This window comes from Lithobates pipiens, unplaced genomic scaffold (genome assembly GCF_037356315.1).
Source record: "Lithobates pipiens isolate NorthernLeopardFrog02 unplaced genomic scaffold, aLitPip1_a1.2 Scaffold_25, whole genome shotgun sequence".
NCBI lineage: Eukaryota > Metazoa > Chordata > Amphibia > Anura > Ranidae > Lithobates > Lithobates pipiens.
The window spans coordinates 73,137,344-73,156,671 of NW_027507787.1; the positions used below are offsets into that span (position 1 = coordinate 73,137,344).

The 19,328-nt window shown below is 43.4% G+C and overlaps 1 protein-coding gene and 1 long non-coding RNA gene across 4 annotated transcripts in view; one reads left to right on the forward strand and one right to left on the reverse strand.

Annotated features, from left to right (window-relative positions):
• Positions 1–19,328, reverse strand: part of LOC143930339 (uncharacterized) — an 892,155-nt gene that overhangs the window by 440,377 nt on the left and 432,450 nt on the right. The gene's annotated exons all lie outside the window — the stretch shown is intronic.
• Positions 1–19,328, forward strand: part of CCSER2 (coiled-coil serine rich protein 2) — a 182,706-nt gene that overhangs the window by 63,790 nt on the left and 99,588 nt on the right. For all 3 annotated transcript variants that reach the window (XM_077454593.1, XM_077454594.1, XM_077454592.1), the window contains exon 4: positions 15,390–15,595. In XM_077454593.1, coding sequence (XP_077310719.1) covers positions 15,390–15,595 — 206 coding nt within the window. The remainder of the gene's footprint in view (positions 1–15,389; positions 15,596–19,328) is intronic.

Below are 19,328 nucleotides of genomic sequence, written 5' to 3' on the forward strand. Positions count from 1 at the left end.
CCCCAACGTTTTTTGGGCTGTTTGCCAAAGATGGGGGACTCCGGACGTAGATCTTCTAGCATCCAGTTGAAGTTAGCCAACTTTGTGTCCAGGACAAGGGATCCATTCGCAGGCGGAACAGATGCGTTGGCGACCCCATGGGATCAGTTTTCCCTAATCTATGCATTCCCCCTATTCAGTTGCTGTCACAACTTCTTTGCAGGATCAAGCTGGAGAGAAAGCTGTTAATTCTGGTAGCACTAGCACGGCCCAGAAGGTCATGGTATACAGAAATCGTAAAGATGCCAGTGGAGGATCCACGGTCCCTTCCACTAAGGCCAGACCTGCTCTCACAGGGGCTGATATTCCATCCTGCTTTATGAGTGCTTTTGAAACCCACACTCTGAAGAAACGTGGGATTTCTGTAATCTACTTTGATTACTGCAAGGAAGCCAGCTTCCAGAACTATATTTTATAGAGTCTGGAGGGCTTATGTTTCCTGGTGTGAACCTAAGGGTTTGCATCCTCGGAGATATATCATAGGCAGAATTATTGCCTTTCGATAATTAGGGGTAGAGAGGAAGTTGGTCTTTAGTACTAAAGGGCCAAGTCTAAGCCTTATCAATCTTATTTCAAAGACCGCTTTCTATGCATTCTTTAGTCCGGGGTTTCGTGCAAGGGGTGATGTGGATTAATCCGCCAGTTAAATCACCTTTGAGCCCTTGGGAAGTGAACTTAGTTTTGTCAGTGTTAGAAAAACAGCCATTTGAACCGATACAGCATATTCCCTTAGTCCTTTTGACAAGGAAGCTGGTGTTTTTGGTTGCTATATCCTCAGCAAGGAGGGTTTCGGAATTGGCTGCTCTTTCTTTTAAAGAGCCATGCTTGATTATTTATGAGGGCAGAGTGGTGTTATGCCCTCGCCCAGACATATGCCAAAAGTGGTCTCAGGTTTTCACCTGAACCAAGATATTGTCTTGCGATTGTTTTTTCCAAAACCATGTTCCAGAGAAGAGAAGTCACTATATTGTCTTGATATGGTGAGAGCAGTGAAAATCTATTTAAAGAAAACTGCTCAGATTAGAAAGACTGATGTCTTATTTATTCTGCCAGAGGGTCCTAAGAAAGTACAGGCAAGAAATCCACTTTCGCTAAATGGATTCGGCGGGTTATAATTCAAACTTATAATTTTAAGGGGTAAGATTCCCCCTTTTCAAGTTGAGGCACACTCCACCAGGGCGGTTAGTGCTTCTTGGCCAGTGCGTCACCAGGCCTCCATGGCTCAGATCTGTAAGGCCTCAACTTGGTCTTCAGTGCATACGTTCACAAAATTTTATCAGGTGGATGTAAGGCGGTATGAGGATATCGCCTTCGGGCGCAGTGTGCTGCAGGCAGCAGTATAAGTACAAGTTTGGGGGTACCATGCGGGTTGTGTCTCCCTCCCCTCAAGTAGCATTGCTATGGGATGTCCCATTAACCGGTTCCCGACCAGCGCACACCGATGTACATCGTCAGAATGGCACAGGCAGGCATATTGGCATACAGGTACTCGTGTGCTGGTCGGGACCCCTGTGAGTCCGGTCGCGGGTCCCGCGGACTCGATCGCTGCGGGCTTACCTGCGATCGTCTCACGGGGCGGCTGAACAGAGAAATGCCGTTGTAAACAGCATTTCCCTGTTCTGCCTAGCAACTAGTGATGCTGATCTCTGCTCCATGTGATTGGAGCAGAGATCAGTGTTCACTAAATGAAAGCCCAGCCCCCCCACAGATAGTAACACACCCCTAGGAACACTTAACCCCCACACTGCCACCCACTGGTTAACCCCCTCACTGCCAGTGTCATTTACACAGGAATCACTGCATTTATATAGCAGTGATTGCTGTATAAATGATCCCAAAAATGTGTCAAAAATGTCCGATGTGTCCGCAATAATGTCGCAGTCACAATAAAAAATCGCTGATCGCCGCCATTACTAGTAAAAAAAAAAGAATTATGAATAAAAATGCTATAAAACTATCCCCTATTTTGTAAACGCTATAACTTTTGTGCAAACCAATCAATCGCTTATTGCGATTTTTTATTTATTTACGTATCGGCCTAAACTGAGGGGAAAAAAAAATTCATATATTTTTGGGGGATATTTATTATAACAAAAAGTAAAAAATGTGTTGTTTTTCAAAATTTTCGCTCTATTTTTGTTTATAGCGCAAAAAATAAAAACTGCAGGGGTGATCAAATACCACCAAAAGAAAGCTCTATTTGTGGGGGAAAAAAAGGATGCCAATTTTGTTATGGGTGCCTCGTCGCACGACCGCGCAATTGTCAGTTAAAACAACGCAGTGCCGAATCACAAAAAGTGGTCTGGTCTTTGACCAGCAAAATGGTCCGGTCTGTAAGTGGTTAAGTAATTACTTAAGGCTCTGTGTCCCATGATGTACGATAAAGAAAATAGGATTTATATAACAGCTTACCTGTAAAATCCTTTTCTTGGAGTACATCATGGGACACAGAGGTCCCTCCCCTATTTTGAGATTTAAGTATATTGCTTTGCTACAAAAACTGATGTTCTCCTGGAAGGAGGAGGGGTTATATAGGGAGTGAACTTCCTGTATCGAGTATACCAGTATCCATCACCTGAAGGTGGCCCATAACCCATTAAGTAATTACTTAAGGATCTGTGTCCCATGATGCACTCCAAGAAAAGGATTTTACAGGTAAGCTGTTATGAAAATACTATTATATACACTATGGGAAGCAAGGGTAACCTGAGCAATGCAGGAAAAAGGGAAAATTACAACTGGGTACAGGAACAAAGGGAGCAGCAGAAAGGGAACATGATACAAGGATAGCTCAAGAGGCGGATGGATCTGGCAGCAAGCATAGCAATCAAAACTGCGCATGTTGCAATAGAGGTGAGACTTGTGGTGTAATGGCAAATATTTCTGGTTACCTCTGTTTCATCAAGCTATCTTGTGCACGTTTTTATAAAACTATGCCTCCTCATCGCAGATCTTTTGTGACTGGTCACATGACCTCCGGCCTCGCTCCGATTGAAAGGCTACAACAAGACTGAGACACCCCCCTCTACAGGCAGACCACTTACACTGAGAGTTTGTAGGAGTCTTGCATGACACCAGCGACCTGCTGATTACAGATGCAAGGATTTCCAGGCTAATACAAAAAAAAAAAAATTGTAAATGCATATTCTTCCTAAACATCTTTCAGGACAGCACCCGAGAGATCATGACTCCTCCCACAACAGGAAACACCTCAAAATGTAAAGCTTTAATAGGAGGCCTCCACGCAGCTTCCTTCGGTTTTTTGTGTTTCCTCCAGCCGGTAGGAACACCACTGGTGGAGACTAGAATCTCTCAGGACTGTCCTTGGAGACGAGAAGTTCACCCTCCTTCTTTTTTTTTTGCCGGGAGACTGATCCTCCTACTTGCCACTAGGTGGATGGTTCCCAAAGGGCTCTCTCTCCCCCTTCCATGCTTGAGAGCCTATACTGCCTGGGAGTGCTGCTCTGTGGTTTTGGCAGATGGGCGGTGTGCATAGGGCCCCGCTTGCCTTCCGCAACGCCGGGCAGCGGCCGCTTAAGGCTGAAGCAGCCAACATTATTCTGGTGGCTGAGGAGAGCTCTCTGCCACATCTTGTGCAGTAGACAGGAAGGGGCAGCACTTCTGGGTCGAGCGTGCGGTTTTTTTAGTCCAGGAACTGACCCTTCGTCTGAAATGGTGGAAAGTGCAGTGGATAAAGGGGGCAAGCCAAGGCACCAACAAGGCCAAGGTAAGAGATTGTGGCCCGTTTTCCTAGGTTATCAGCTCTCCCTGGTGGTAGCACGGGGACTAGATGGTCAGCACTTCTGCCTACCCGCAGGGGGCTCCACTAGGATTGGTTGTGGTGGTGGGGCTTGCTTGGGCTCAGGAAAGTAAGAGGTCCTTTTCTAGTTTACCTGGGTGTTTTTAGATGTGTGCTTGCTGTGCAGCAGTACTTCAGCGTGGTTCTATTGTTTTCTTCTGTATGTCCAGGCTAAAAGCTCTGTTCAACCAGTAAAGAGAAGGTGTCCTGTTTGCAAAGAAAAGTTAAGCGAATCCTGGACAAAGCACCTTTGTGCGGATTGTATCATGGATTTATTCGAGGAGGAGTCTCCATCCATTTGTTGCGATCTTGTCACAACCATTAAGGATTAGCTCCGTGACACGTTTCAGGGTTTCAGGCCAAACCTGAGAGAAGAGCCTGGGCCTTCAGGGGAAACTAGGGCCCCACAGCGGACCCCAGAGTCTCAGGGGCTTTCTCTGATTCAGCAGGAAGGTCCGATTTCCCAGTATATTTTCCAAAATCCTATTTCACCCTCTCAGGGGGGGCTAATTGAGAAAAGGAGGAAAATTAGGCATATGCTGCCCCTAAGTACAAAATGCCCCTGGAGGAGGTCTCCTTAAAGTAATCTCCCTGGAGGAGAAGGAGCTCTCCCCTACTGTATGTATGCAGGTCTAGGGGACTCCAAAAGCCACCCTTTTCCCATTCATTTGATAATCAGACATGATTTAGAAAGAATGTCTGCAGCCGGAGAAGAAACCATTCTTTTCTCTGCCCCACAAAAGAAGATTCTCTTTTGAAGAAAACCCTGACTCCATCTGGAACAAAATTCCAAAACTGGATTGCGCCTTCTCACAGATTTCCAAGTCGACTGACCTCGCTTTTGAAGATATGGACACACTAAAGGAGCCTTTGGATAAGAGAATAGACCTACTTCTTAAAAAAGCATGGCAATCAATCATGAATAATCTGAAACCGGCAATGGCAACAACATGCGTTGCTAGGAATCTAGAACACTGAGTTAACCAGTTGAAATCCCATATTACAGCGGATTCCACAAAACAAGAGATTCTGGATTCCTTTGCAACCCTATCTGCAGCAGTGTCATATATTGCAGATGCTTCAGCAGAGTCAATAGGTTTGTCAGCTAGGTCTGCATCATTAACAAACGTTGCTGGGGGTGGGGAGTCTTATGGTAAAAACCTGGCCCGGAGACGCGATATCAAAAAACAGGCTGTGTGGCATCCCCTTTTGCAGAGGATTTGCTATTTTTGGATCGGAATTAGAATCCATTCTTGACCGCACAGCCCATAAAATAGTTTTCAGTCAAGAAAAAGAAGGTGCAGGCACACAGGCGGTTTTTTTATCCCCAGAAAGGGCAGCAGGAAGATAAAACGCAGGGAAAAAGGAAGCCATGGTCGGCGGAAGGCTCCAGGAGTTTTCTTCTGCATCAGAGTATTGCTCAAAACCAGTTTATTTTAAACCTTGCTCTCCCAGGGTCATGCCATCTAATTCACGGAAGAACCTCCAAGAAGGTTTTTAGTGACAAACTCTCCAAGGGATACAATCAAGGCTCTTCCACTTTTGCAGCCAAAAACCTTCTGAAGAGAGCTTGGTTTTCATCCCATCTCCAGATGCAGCTCAAACCGTATTGGCAACTTTTGTTGACACAAGACCTTCTGCTATAGGGCCCTCTATTTTACCAGCTAGCAAAGCTAAAATGCACAGCCTGGCTTCTGAAGAGCAGATTTTGAGGATGAAGGGATTTTCGGATAGATTAGTTGCTATCCAGAAGAAAGAGTGTTACCAGGGCCGGCCTTTAGAGGGTATTTCTCCTGTCCTGGAATTCCTGCAAGATGGAGCGGATAAAGGTTTGGCAGTCTGTACCCTTAAAGTCCAGGTTGCCACGCTGGGGGTATTTTTGGAAAAAATCTCATTGGAACCCTTAGTGATTAGATTCTTCAAGGCCCTCACCCTGTCCCGACCGGTAGTGATCAGAGGCTGCCCTGTTCTACAGGCTCTGACCAGGGAACCATTTGAACCTATTGATTTAGCCTCCCTGAGACTGATTACATTTAAAACAGTTTTTTAGTGGCTATAACGACAGCACGCAGAATTGGTGAGCTTCAAGCTTTGTCAATTGGGGAGCCATTTTTTTTTCAGACAGAATTGTTCTGAAAACAGACCCTAATTTTTTACCGAAGGTCGCTTTGGTCCATAAACGGGTTCAAGAGATTATACTTCCTACATTTTGTTCTAATACATTGGGAAATAAGGAAGAAGAATTACATACTTTAGATATTAAGAGAGCAGTCTTAACCACTTAAGGACCAAGCCTCTTTCTGAGATTTGTTGTTAAAAACATTTTTTTTTGCTAGAAAATTACTTGGACCCCCACAAACATTATACATTTTTTTTTTTTTCCTAGCACCCTACAAAATAAAATGGCGATTGTTCTCACACCGTATTGGTGCAGCGGTCTTACAAGCACACTTTTTTTTGTAAAAAAAAATACACTTTTTTTAATTGAAAAATAAGACAACAGTAAAGTTAGCCCATTTTTTTATATTGTGAAAGATAATGTTACGCTGAGTAAATTGATACCCAACATGTCACTCTTCAAAATTGCGCCCGCTTGTGGAATGGCGATAAACTTTTACCTTTAAAAATCTCCATAGGTGATGTTTAAAAAATTCTACAGGTTGCATGTTTTGAGTTACAGAGGAGGTGTAGGGCTAGAATTATTGCTCTCGCTCTACCAATCGCGGCGATACCTCATGTGTGTGGTTTGAACACCATTTTCATATATGGGTGATACTCACGTGTGCGTTTCACTCTGCATGCGAGCTCTGCAGGACGGGTGCGTTTACATTTTTTTAATTTATTTTTTGCCCATTTATTTTACCTTTTATTTATGCACTGTTCTTTAAAAAAAAAAAAAAAAGTGTCACTGTAAACATCCCTTGTAATAGAAAAAAAGCATGACAGGACCTCTCAAATATGAGATCTGGGGTCAAAAAGACCTCAGATTTCATATATACACTAAAATGCAATACATTTTTTTTTTTTTTTTTTTTTTAAATCCCTTTAAGAGATGCAGGTGAAAGTGGCTTTATGACATTGCTTCCGCCCTGCAAAGGTATGGAGACAGGTGGGGGCCATCTTCCCTTCACTCGTCTCCATACCTAACACGGAAGAGGACCTGATTGCCTCCGCCCCTGCCGATGGCTCCAGTAAGTGGAGGAGGGCACTGGAGTGTGGCAGGAGGCGGGGCCCCTCTCCCGCCGCCGATAAAAGTGATCTTACGGTGGAAACCGGACCGCCTTTTAATGCCTCTTTCTCAGCACCACACAACCTGTGTTTTGAGTTGTTAAATTCTTACCTCGCACAAGGCTATAGACTTTCTCCATGTGACAGTACTGACATTTGGCAATTGGCCTATTCATGCAACATGGATGGCCTGTATTCCCTTTCATATAGGACAGGGATCTGCAATTAGCGGACCTCCAGCTGTTGCAAAACTACAAGTCCCATCATGCCTCTGCCTTTGGGTGTCATGCTTGTGGCTGTCAGTGTCTTGCTATGCTTCATGGGATTTGTAGTTCTGCAACAGCTGGAGGTCCGCTAATTGCATATCCCTGATATAGGATACAATGTGCATTTGCATCGCTCCCAGCCATTGAGTAAACTAAAAGTGAAGCAAAAGGAAAGTTGTGTGCAAATTTCATATCTCTTGCTTTGCTCTGCATGAGCTAGCAGGCTGTTTCATTTCATTTGACTCTTCAGATAATCTGTCTTATTGACATCCAATAACAATGGGATCAGCAGCACGAAAGACAGAATTCATATTAAACAAATAGAGGGTTGTGTCCCCATGTATATTTATAATTCAAAGTTAGGCATTCAGAGGATTATTTGCATTCAGGTGATCTTTCTCACATGCTGTATCTAAAAGCAATACAAATTACTATAGCTCTTTTACATACAAGCCAGCGTTTATGTGAAACTTCTCTATCTTTACGGTTTCAAATATGTAACTGAGAAGAAACCTTTATGTTCATTAGGAAAATGACCTAATCATTCACTCTGTAGTAACTGTAACTTAGAAAAAGATCTATTCTAACAGCTGCGCATTGTGATGGAAGTGAACAGATTGGGACAGCTGCTTTTTGATTATTGCAGCTGAAATCACCATAATTCAACAGCTTGTTGCAGTATCTTCTTTCACTTTGTTTTTTATGCAAAGCTTTAACTAGTTGCTGACCGCCGGCCGTCAAATGACGGCCAGGCGGCGCAGCTATTGTGGCGGGAGGCCGTCATATGACGGCCTCCCGTTTAAACAGGGATGCGCGCGATCGTGCGCGCGCATCCCTGTTTCTTCGGTGGCGGCGTGTCACGGAGACACCGCTCGCCACCGAAGGGGGTGAACAGCCATTCGTTATGGCTGTTTACCACGTGATCGGCCGTGATGAAGTCACGGCCGATCACAGATGGTCACACCCCCTACGTGCACGGCGCATGCGCGCGATCGCGAGCGCGCTGCGCGTGCACGTCGGTGACGGCGTGTTCCCCGGGAACACTGCTCGTCACCGACACTGGTAAACAGCCATTGGCTGGCTGTTTACCCACGTGATCGGCTGTGATCCTTTCACAGCCGATCACTAAAATGTAAACAAACCGCGGTAACGGGATGTTACCGGGTTCTCCTCCTCACACACCGATCGTGTGTGAGGAGGAGGACAGTGTACACCAAACATACTGATTGTCCCCCCCCCCCCCCCCAATAAAGAGGACCTGTCACCACCCCTCATAGTACCTGTCAATCACAGTCCATCAGAGTACCTGTCACAGTCCATCAGAGTATTTGAGTACCTGTCCCAGCCCATCAGAGTACCCGAGTACCTGTCCCAGCCCATCAGAGTACCCGAGTACCTGTCCCAGCCCATCAGAGTACCCGAGTACCTGTCTCAGCCCATCAGAGTACCTGTCCCAGCCCATCAGAGTACCCGAGTACCTGTCCCAGCCCATCAGAGTACCCGAGTACCTGTCCCAGCCCATCAGAGTACCCGAGTACCTGTCCCAGCCCATCAGAGTACCCAAGTACCTGTCCCAGCCCATCTGAGTACCCGAGTACCTGTCCCAGCCCATCTGAGTACCCGAGTACCTGTCACAGTTCATCTGAGTACCCGAGTACCTGTCCCGGCCCATCAGAGTACCCGAGTACCTGTCCCGGCCCATCAGAGTACCCGAGTACCTGTCACGGCACATCAGAGTACCCGAGTACCTGTCACGGCACATCAGAGTACCCGAGTACCTGTCACGGCACATCAGAGTACCCGAGTACCTGTCACGGCCCATCAGGGTACCCGAGTACCTGTCACGGCCCATCAGGGTACCCGAGTACCTGTCACGGCCCATCAGGGTACCCGAGTACCTGTCACGGCCCATCAGGGTACCCGAGTACCTGTCACAGTCCATTAGAGTACCGAGTACCTGTCACAGTCCATTAGAGTACCGAGTACCTGTCACAGTCCATTAGAGTACCGAGTACCTGTCACAGCCCATCTGAGTACCCGAGTACCTGTCACAGTTCATCTGAGTACCTGTCACCGCCCTTCAGAGTACCCAAATACCAGTCACCAAACCATCAGAGTACCTGTCACCAGGCCATCAGAGTACCCGAGTACCTGTCACCAGGCCATCAGAGTACCCGAGTACCTGTCACCAGGCCATCAGAGTACCCGAGTACCTGTCACCAGGCCATCAGAGTACCCGAGTACCTGTCACCAGGCCATCAGAGTACCCGACTACCTGTTCCAGTCCATCTGAGTACCCGACTACCTGTCACAGTCCATCTGAGTACCCGAGTACCTATCTCCAGCCCATCAGAGTACCCGAGTACCTATTTGCAGCCCATGTCTCATAGAATATACGTTGGGGTGTTTGCTTTCCAAAATGGGTTCATTTTGTGGGTAATTTCACTGTCCTGGTGGTCCAGGACCTTCAAAAGTGTGATGGGTAGGAATGAAATAAGATGTGTCATTTATGCTCCTAGAACGCCTGAACGTACTACTTCAATGTTTGGCCCATCTATGTGGCCAGGCTGTGTAAAAGTCCTACACATGTGGTATCGCCATACTCGGGAGGAGTAGCAGAATGTATTTTGGGGTGTAATTTTTGCTATATACATGTTATGTGTTAGAAATATCTTATAAATTGACAATTTTGTGTAAAAAAAAAATGCGTTTTAATTTTTTTCCACATATTCCAAAAACTTCTGGAAAAAAATGAACCGTTCAAAAGACTCATTATGCCTCACAGATTATACGTTGGGGTGTTTGCTTTCCAAAATGGGGTCATTTTATGGGAAATTCCATTGTGCTGGTACTCCAGGGCCTTCAAAAGTGTAATAGGTGGTTGAGAAATGAGATGCGTAATTTTTGCTCATAGAACGTCTGAAGGTACTACATCAATGTTAGTGCTCTGTATGTGGCCAGGCTGTGTAAAAGTCTCACACACGTGGTATCGCCGTACTCGGGAAGAGTAGCAGAATGTATTTTGGGGTGTAATTTTTGCTATATACATGCTATGTGTTAGAAATATCTTATAAATTGACAATTTTGTGTAAAAAAAAATGTGTTTTAATTTTTTTCCACATATTCCAAAAACTTCTGGAAAAAAATGAACCGTTCAAAAGACTCATTATGCCTCACAGATTATACGTTGGGGTGTTAGCTTTCCAAAATGGGGTGATTTTATGGGAAATTCCATTGTCCTGGTACTCCAGGGCCTTCAAAAGTGTAATAGGTGGTTGAGAAATGAGATGCGTCATTTTTGCTCGTAGAACGTCTGAAGGTACTACATCGATGTTGGTGCTCTGTATGTGGCCAGGCTGTGTAAAAGTCTCACACATGTGGTATCGCCGTACTCGGGAAGAGTAGCAGAATGTATTTTGGGGGGTAATTTGTTGTATACATATGCTGTGTGTGAGAAATAACCTGATAATATGACAATTTAGTAAAAAAAAATAAAAAAAAATAAAAAATCTTCATTTTGCAAAGAATTGTGGGAAAAAATGACAACTTAAAAAAACTCACCATGCTACTTACTTAATACCTTGGGATGTCTACTTTGTAAAAAGGGGTCATTTGGGGGGTATTTGTACTTTCCTGACTAGTTAGAGTCTCAAGAAATGAGGTACACCTGATGTACTGAAGGCCTGATCAGAAGTGATGAATTTTTAGTGATTGGCACCATAGATTGTAGACTCTATAACTTTCACAAAGACCAAATAATATATACTAATGTGGGTTATTTTTACCAAAGATATGTAGCAGTATAAATTTTGGCCAAAATTTATGAAGAAAAATTACTAATTAGCAAAAATTTATGACAGAAACGAAGAAAAAGGCATTTTTTTCACAAAATTTATGTTTTATTTTATTTATAGCACAAAAAATAAAAAACCCACTAGTGATTAAATACCACTAAAAGAAAGCTCTATTTGTGTGGAAAAAAGGACGCAAGTTTCATATGGATACTGTGTTGGATGACTGAGTAATTGTCATTCAAAGTGTGAGAGCGCTGAAAGCTGAAAATTGGTCTGGTCAGGAAGGGGGTGTAACTGCACTGTACTGAGGTGGTTAAGCAAGCACACTTTTTTTTTTAAACTCGCCATGCATCTTACTATATACCTTGGAATGTCTACTTTCCAAAAAGGGGTCATTTGTGGGGTATTTGTACTTCCCTGGCTTAAGAAATGAGATAGGCCGTCGGGTGTGATCAATTTTCATAGATTGTCACCATAGATTGTGGACTCTCTAACTTTCACAAAGGCCAAATAATATACACCAGTTTGGGTTATTTTTACCAAAGATATGTAGAGGTATACATTTTGGCCAACATTTATGAAGAAAAATTACAAAATTTGCTAAATTTTATAACAAACAAAGAAAATTCATTTTTTTTTTTTTTTTTTTTTTTTTTACACAATTTTCGGTCTTTTTTATTTTATAGCGCAAAAAATAAAAATAAACTGCGGTGATTAAATACCACCAAAAGAAAGCTCTATTTGTGTGAAAAAAGGACAACAATTTGATATAGGTACAGTATTGTATGACGGAGTAATTGTCATTCAAAGTGTGAGGGCACCGAAAACTTAAACTTAAAATTGGTCTGGTTAGGAAGGGGGTTTAAGTGCCCAGTGGGGGGTAAGAGGTTAAACCTAGTTCACACAGGCTGCAGGTTCCAAATACTAGTCTGAAAAACAGCAAGCATCTGTAAAACAATTTACAAACTTTTTCAGCAAGCTTTGATTAGCATTCTTAGAACCTTTTAAGAATCCTTTTAGTTCTAAAGTTCTACTTTTTCAAGGTCTTAATGGAAGTGTAGAGTAGCATCTCTACTTTGGGAAACCTGCCGGGAGATGGCTTGCACATCCATGCAGTAAACAGACCAGTCATTTGAAAGCTGGGGGGGGGGGGGGGTTCACATGACTGATCTGTTTACTAAATGGTAGGAATGCAGTGATGAAAATTCTGCTGTGGGTGCGCCTTTCCCAAGCACCTCCCTGGACATGCTGGAGAGCATGAGCTGCAGCTCCTGGGTGTACTGCAGGCATAATCAAGATGGTGGGAGCCAGCAGCAGAACCATGCATGAGCATGTGTATTGAAAAATACAAGGTATTCATGCAACTATAACAGAGAATAACACACATATATCCCTAACGTGATGCCTCATGAACCAGTCCATAACACTCTAAAAGGTTGCAGAGCATCTTCCGCTATGGGTATGCTTAGATAAATGCCAGAGGCATGCAGAGATACAGTTTCCAAAAGTTAACCAAAAAAAGGGGTAAAGAAAAAAAGTTTAAAGGGCCCAAGTCATCCGCTGTGGCAGACTCTTCAATACGATTTCACCATAAATTCTGGAAAGAAAAGCAAGAGTTGGGGGGATGTTGGTTTCTTCCAATGCATGGAGATGGACTTTCAATCATACAAAAGGGATAGTGCCAGAAACTTTCTTCCACTACAGTGGGAAAAATGGAAATTCCCTCTAATAGGGGATTTTAAACAGCAACACCACCAAAATGATGTAAAATCAATATTTATTGAAACCTATATAAAAGATGTAATCACTCACACAAGTGATAGTCAATAAAACCACATAGTATAGAAAAACCTTACGCTAAATATAGGTAAGACTGCTTCTCTTTTACTACTTCTTGAAATACGGAGCTCAAAATATAACCGATATGCGCTGTCTCGTGTGGATCGATAAAGTTAAGTATTGTGAACAAACACAAAAATTACCACCATGTGATTTAATGAACATAACAACATAATATGAAACCAAATTCATCAAAAAATAATATTCATTCAGATTTTTTTTTCTTTTTAAATATATTTTTCCATAAAAAAAAATCTACATATAAAGTGTCCTGGTGTTTCATTTCAATCCATGTTCAAATCTTTCTATAAAATCAAGTGAACCACTTCCAGTGAAAGAATATTTTTAATCAGTTTTTCCAAATATAATTAAATGTGCCGCTTACCAGGTCCCAATGGTCTCCAAGTTATAAGAGATCATATATCGCATGAGATGAACAGATATGTTGATTCCTCCTGTGTGTAACCCGACCTTGATGGATCAATCCAGAGGCCTCCTAATTGGCTTCCCCTCCCTGCACACTCCAGCCTGGACTCTCTTGATGCTCTCCACTCTGTGTATGCATGGTGTTTAAACATAGGGAAGACTCATTGCATAAAACGTTTACAAAAAGGATTATTAAAGCTAAAATAATGCACTTACAGCAACTAGGATAACTTTAGACAATAGAGAGGGTAATCCAACCAAGAGATCAAGTATGGATCATCACATCACAGCTCCCATCTCCTTCCAACATGTTTCCCCATAATAGGCTACTTCTGGGAATGGAGGATCCTCCAGTTTTATTTTTCTTCAAGGATTTTTATGAAAGATGGAAAAGAAACTCTCTTGAAATTTCAGGACAGTTTGTAAGATAGGCGAAGCTCACTATAGTCAAGCTGTAGTGTTCCGTCTAAATGACGTCTGGTCTAAAGCCCTGTACACACGGGCAGAATGTCAGAGACGTTAGCTGGTACAAAAAATACCAGATGACGTTCTGTCCATGTGTATGTCGGTCGGTCTGTCTGACAGAAGCCGGCTGTTTGGCTTATTTCGGACATGCATGCTGGAAAACCAGCAGCCGACCGCTTCCCGATTAGCGCTCTTGGCCAATGGTGGGGCCGTCCCCCTGTCAGAACACAACCGCTCAGCGTGGTTAGTACAGTGGCTCCCGACCGGAGCTGACAGTTTTTTTTTTTTTTTCCAATTCGGGATTGTACGAAAAGAGAACTGTAATGTATACCAGGTGAGCCACTAGAAATTGTTCATGTGATAAAACAGGCAATGCCCCCACTTGTCTTCAATCTATTGTTTCTCTTAAGAAAGTTGTAAAAGATTAGGGTATCTAGGCTATCCATACTTTATTGTATTGTGAATGCAAGAGGAATTTTATTCTCTAGAACAGCAGTCTCCAAACTGCAGTCCGGGGGGGCCGGCTGTGGCCCTCTTGCTTGCTTTATCCCGCGCTATTCCTCCCACTGACTCCCAACAGTGGGGCATAATTCCTATTGCTTACAATGATGGGGCACTATTCCTCCCACTGATGCCAGCGATGGGGCACCATTCCTCCCGCTGACACCAGCGATGGGGCACTAGTTCTCCCACTGACGCCAGCGGTGGGGCACTATTCCTCCCACTGACGCCAGCGATGGGGCACTGTTCCTCCCACTGATGCTAGCCGTAGGGCACTGTTCCTCCCACTGACGCCAGCGGTGGGGCACTGTTCCTCCCACTGACGCCAGCGGTGGGGCACTGTTCCTCCCACTGACGCCAGCCGTGGGGCACTGTTCCTCCCACTGACGCCAGCCGTGGGGCACTATAAAGTCTGAAGGACAATAAACTGGTCCTTATGTAGAAAGTTTGGAGACTCCTGCTCTAGAATCACGCAGATGGTGAAGTGTCCAGTGTCCTGATCTGTACCTGGCTTGGTGCTTATCTGGTGCTGTAGTTGGTGTAAAAGATACTGTGCATTCTTTTTGAAAAATCAAAAGACTGTTTACACTTTCCAATATACAGTACTTGTCTTTCATGAATCCAGCTTCAGAGGTCTGATGGCTTTTGATGGCATAAAAACTGGAGAGCCTCGCACAATGTGGGCCCAGGGAGATGGTAGCATCCATACAACAATGGCAACATTTGGAGAGATCACTTTTAAAAGAAATCTGTTGCATTAGAAGTGTGGGAGTGCCATAGCTGACTATTGTTTGTTGGTAAAATGTCCGGGGCTATCATTTAATTCTGGCTTCACCATGTAGTGGTATACTTCTGTACTGATCTAGGTAAGTGACACACTAAGTAGTGAAATCGGGATTAGCATAACAGCTGTTGTAGAAGTATGTACATATCTGGATGTACAATATATATGGATATACTTATACTGTATAATACATCAGTATATAAAGTTAGATTTGTTTTTTATTCATATTTTATCTCTTTCTATTTTAGGACAAAATGAAGCAGATCCCAAAAGCCATTCTTATGTGGAGAACGGAGTATCTCCAGACATGGATTATAGAGACCCACCATCTTCATTGGAGCTTTCTCCATCCGACAGCTCTGATGGAACTTATATGTGGGATGAAGAAGGAATGGAACCAATTGGAAATGTCCATCGATGCGAGAGCTACGAGTCATCAGAAATGAATAGCCTGGTATGTTTTAGAATTTGTCCTAGAATCATTCCATAAATTATTCCAATATTGCTTCCCTATATATTAAGTTATCTATTGCCCAGGCTCACTGGTATTTTAGTGTGTTCTGTTATAAGGGAATTGTAGCATTATCACTAATGTGTGATGAACTTAATTTACAGTAATTACAAAACTTTGTAATTTCTAAAGATTCTTTTTTTTTTTGTTTCCTCTTAGACCCCTTTCACACTGAGCTGCTCGGGTGTCAGTAGTAAAGCAGCGTTATTTTTAGCACCATTTTACCGTCATTTTTGCGGTGCTATTCGGTCACTAGCGGGACGGTTCCTAACCCCCCGCTAACTGCCGAAAAGGGGTACATCCGCCTGCAAAACACAGCTGCAGCGGTGCTGCCCCATTGTTTTCAATGGCCAGCAGCGTTGTATTCACTGCTCCGACACCACTGCAAAGAAGCTGCTGGCGGGACTTTTTGTGATGCCCTGCCATCGCTGCGCCCCAGTGCGAAAGCACTCGGGCGTTCACACTGGGTTTGTAGCTGAGGCTTTTTTCAGGCATTATGCAGTTGCTGTTTTTAGCGCTATAGTGCCTGAAAAATGCCTCCAGTGTGAAAGGGATCTTAACCACTTCAGGACCGCCGTATTGCCATTGTACGTCAGCACAATGGCACAGGCAGGCAGAATCACGTACATCTACGTGATTGCCTTCCAGCGGGTGGGGGGTCCCATCGGACCCCCTCCCGCTGGATACGGCGGTCCGATTCGGTCCAGGAGCGCTCCGTGAAGAGGGGATGGCCGTTCGTTTTCGGCCACCCCCTCTGGATCGCTCCTGGCCAATGAGAAGCTTCCTCCCCTGTGTATTGTTTACACAGGAAGGAGGAAGTGATGTCATTCTCCTCGGGGCGGTCTTTTTGACCGGACTACGAGGAGAAGAGTAAAAGTAAGTCTGCACGAACACTACACTGACATGTAGGTACACACAGGCACACAAACCCCCCCCGATCCCCCCCCCGATCGCCCCCCGATCCCCCCCCCCGCCCCCCCTCTCCCCCCAGTCACAGTGTCACTGATTGCATTGATCATTTCTTTACTGATCAATGCATTCAGTGTCAGTTGTGACAGTAAAAACTGTCAGGACAGTTAGTGTTAGGTCCAGGGTAGCCCCCTATCACCCCCCAATAAAGATTTAACCCCCTGATTGCCCCTAGAGTTAACCCTTTCACCCCCTTTTGCCAGTGTCACTAAGCGATCATTTTTCTGATCGCTGCATGTGTCGCTAGTGTCGCTAGGTAGCTAGTTATTTTTTTAGGTTCACCGCCAGGTTTTTATATCGCTAGGTACCCCGATATACTACCCAATAATGTTTTTAACCCCCTGATTGCCGCTAGTTAACCCTTTCACCCCCTTTTGCCAGTGTCACTAAGCGATCGTTTTTCTGATCGCTGCATTAGTGTCGCTACAGTCGCTAGGTAGCTAGTTATTTTTTTAGGTTCACCGCCAGGTTTTTATAGCGCTAGGTACCCCGATATACTACCCAATAATGTTTTTAACCCCCTGATTGCCGCTAGTTAACCCTTTCACCCCCTTTTGCCAGTGTCACTAAGCGATCATTTTTCTGATCGCTGCATGTGTCGCTAGGTAGCTAGTTATTTTTTTAGGTTCACCGCCAGGTTTTTATATCGCTAGGTACCCCGATATACTACCCAATAATGTTTTTAACCCCCTGATTGCCGCTAGTTAACCCTTTCACCCCCTTTTGCCAGTGTCACTAAGCGATTGTTTTTCTGATCGCTGCATTAGTGTCGCTACAGTCGCTAGGTAGCTAGTTATTTTTTTAGGTTCACCGCCAGGTTTTTATAGCGCTAGGTACCCCGATATACTACCCAATAATGGTTTTAACCCCCTGATTTCCGCTAGTTAACCCTTTCACCCCCTTTTGCCAGTGTCACTAAGCGATAATTTTTCTGAACGCTGCATCAGTGTCGCTAGTGTCGCTAGGTAGCTAGTTAACTAGGCTCCCAAAAAGTCCCCCACATGTGGTATCCCGGTACTCGGGAGAAGCAGCAGAATTTATTTTGGGGTGTAATTTGACTTCTGCCCATAGCATGTGTGAGCAATATATCATTTAGTGACAACTTTGTGCAAAAAAAAAAAAAGTTTGTAATATTCCCGCAACTTTTAGCAAAATATAAAATATTCCATGGACTCAACATGCCTCTCAGTAAATAGCTTGGGGTGTCTACTTTCCAAAATGGGGTCATTTGGGGGGTTTTGTGCTATTTTGGCATTTTATGGCCTTCGAAACTGTGATAGGTAGTGAGGAGTTAAATCAAAAATTTGCACCCTTAGAAATCCTGAAGGTGGTGATTGGTTTTCGGGGTGTCGTGCGCGACTAGACTCCCAAAAAGTCCCACACATGTGGTATCCCCGTACTCGGGAGAAGCAGCAGAATGTATTTTGGGGTGTCATTTCACATATAACCATGGCATGTGTGAGCAATATATCATTTAGTGACAACTTTTTGTAAAAAAAATTTTTTTTTTTTTTTTTTGTCATTATTCAATCCCTTAGGACAAAAAAAAAAAATATTCAATGGGCTCAACATACCCATCAGCAATTTCCTTGGGGTGTCTACTTTCCAAAATGGGGTCATTTGGGGGGGATTTGTACTGCCCTGCCATTTTAGCACCTCAAGAAATGAGATCGGCAGTCATAAATTAAAAGCTGTGTAAATTCCAGAAAATGTACTCTAGTTTGTAGACGCTATAACTTTTGCGCAAACCAAAAAATATACGCTTATTGACATTTTTTTTACTAAAGACATGTGGCTGAATATATTTTGCCCTCAATGTATGACTAAAATTTAGTTTATTCGATTTTTCTTATAACAAAAAGAAGAAAATATCTTTTTTTTTCAAAATTTTCGCTCTTTTTTCATTTATATCGCAAAAAAAAAAAATCGCAGAGGCAATCAAATACCATCAAAAGAAAGCTCTATTTGTGGGAAGAAAAGGACGCAAATTTCGTTTGGGTGCAATATTGCATGACCGCGCAATTACCAGTTAAAGCAGCGCAGTGCGAAATTGCAAAAAGACCTCTGGTCCTTAAGGTGTTTATTGGTCCGGAACTGAAGTGGTTAAAATGCATTTTGAGCCAGTTAGGACACTAAGATTGAATTACTACTTTATTATAGAAAAAACACAACAGTAATTTAAAGAAACAGTGATAGACCTAATGTGTACCTCGTAATATAATTTTTTTTTTAATATATATATATATATATATATATATATATATATATATATATATATATATATATATATAAAACTTTGGGTGATGCGGGCATCTAATTTATTTTCTTTCTTCACAACAGAATTCTGAAGTGCCATACGATATATTTATTTATTTTTTTCACTGTGCCTCAGGAGAGGGTTACCAAAGCTCCTAATATTTAAATGTATTTTTTAAACTTTTTCAAAGATTTGGGACTCAGATCCTGCATTACTGAGGAAATTCAGCACTTGCTATTTCCCGTACAAAGATCAAAGTAAGAGCAAACTGTGCAATCCTAGGTCGGGTGACCAGTAGAAGAAAATCTGCATCATTGTTTTCATAATATGACCTATAAATAGTGGAAGGGCATATTGTACATTCTGCATAGAGTACAATGGGATGTGAGGCTGCTTTGGTAACTCAGGACCTGGACTTCTGCATGTTTTGATTGAGAGAGGAATGCATTC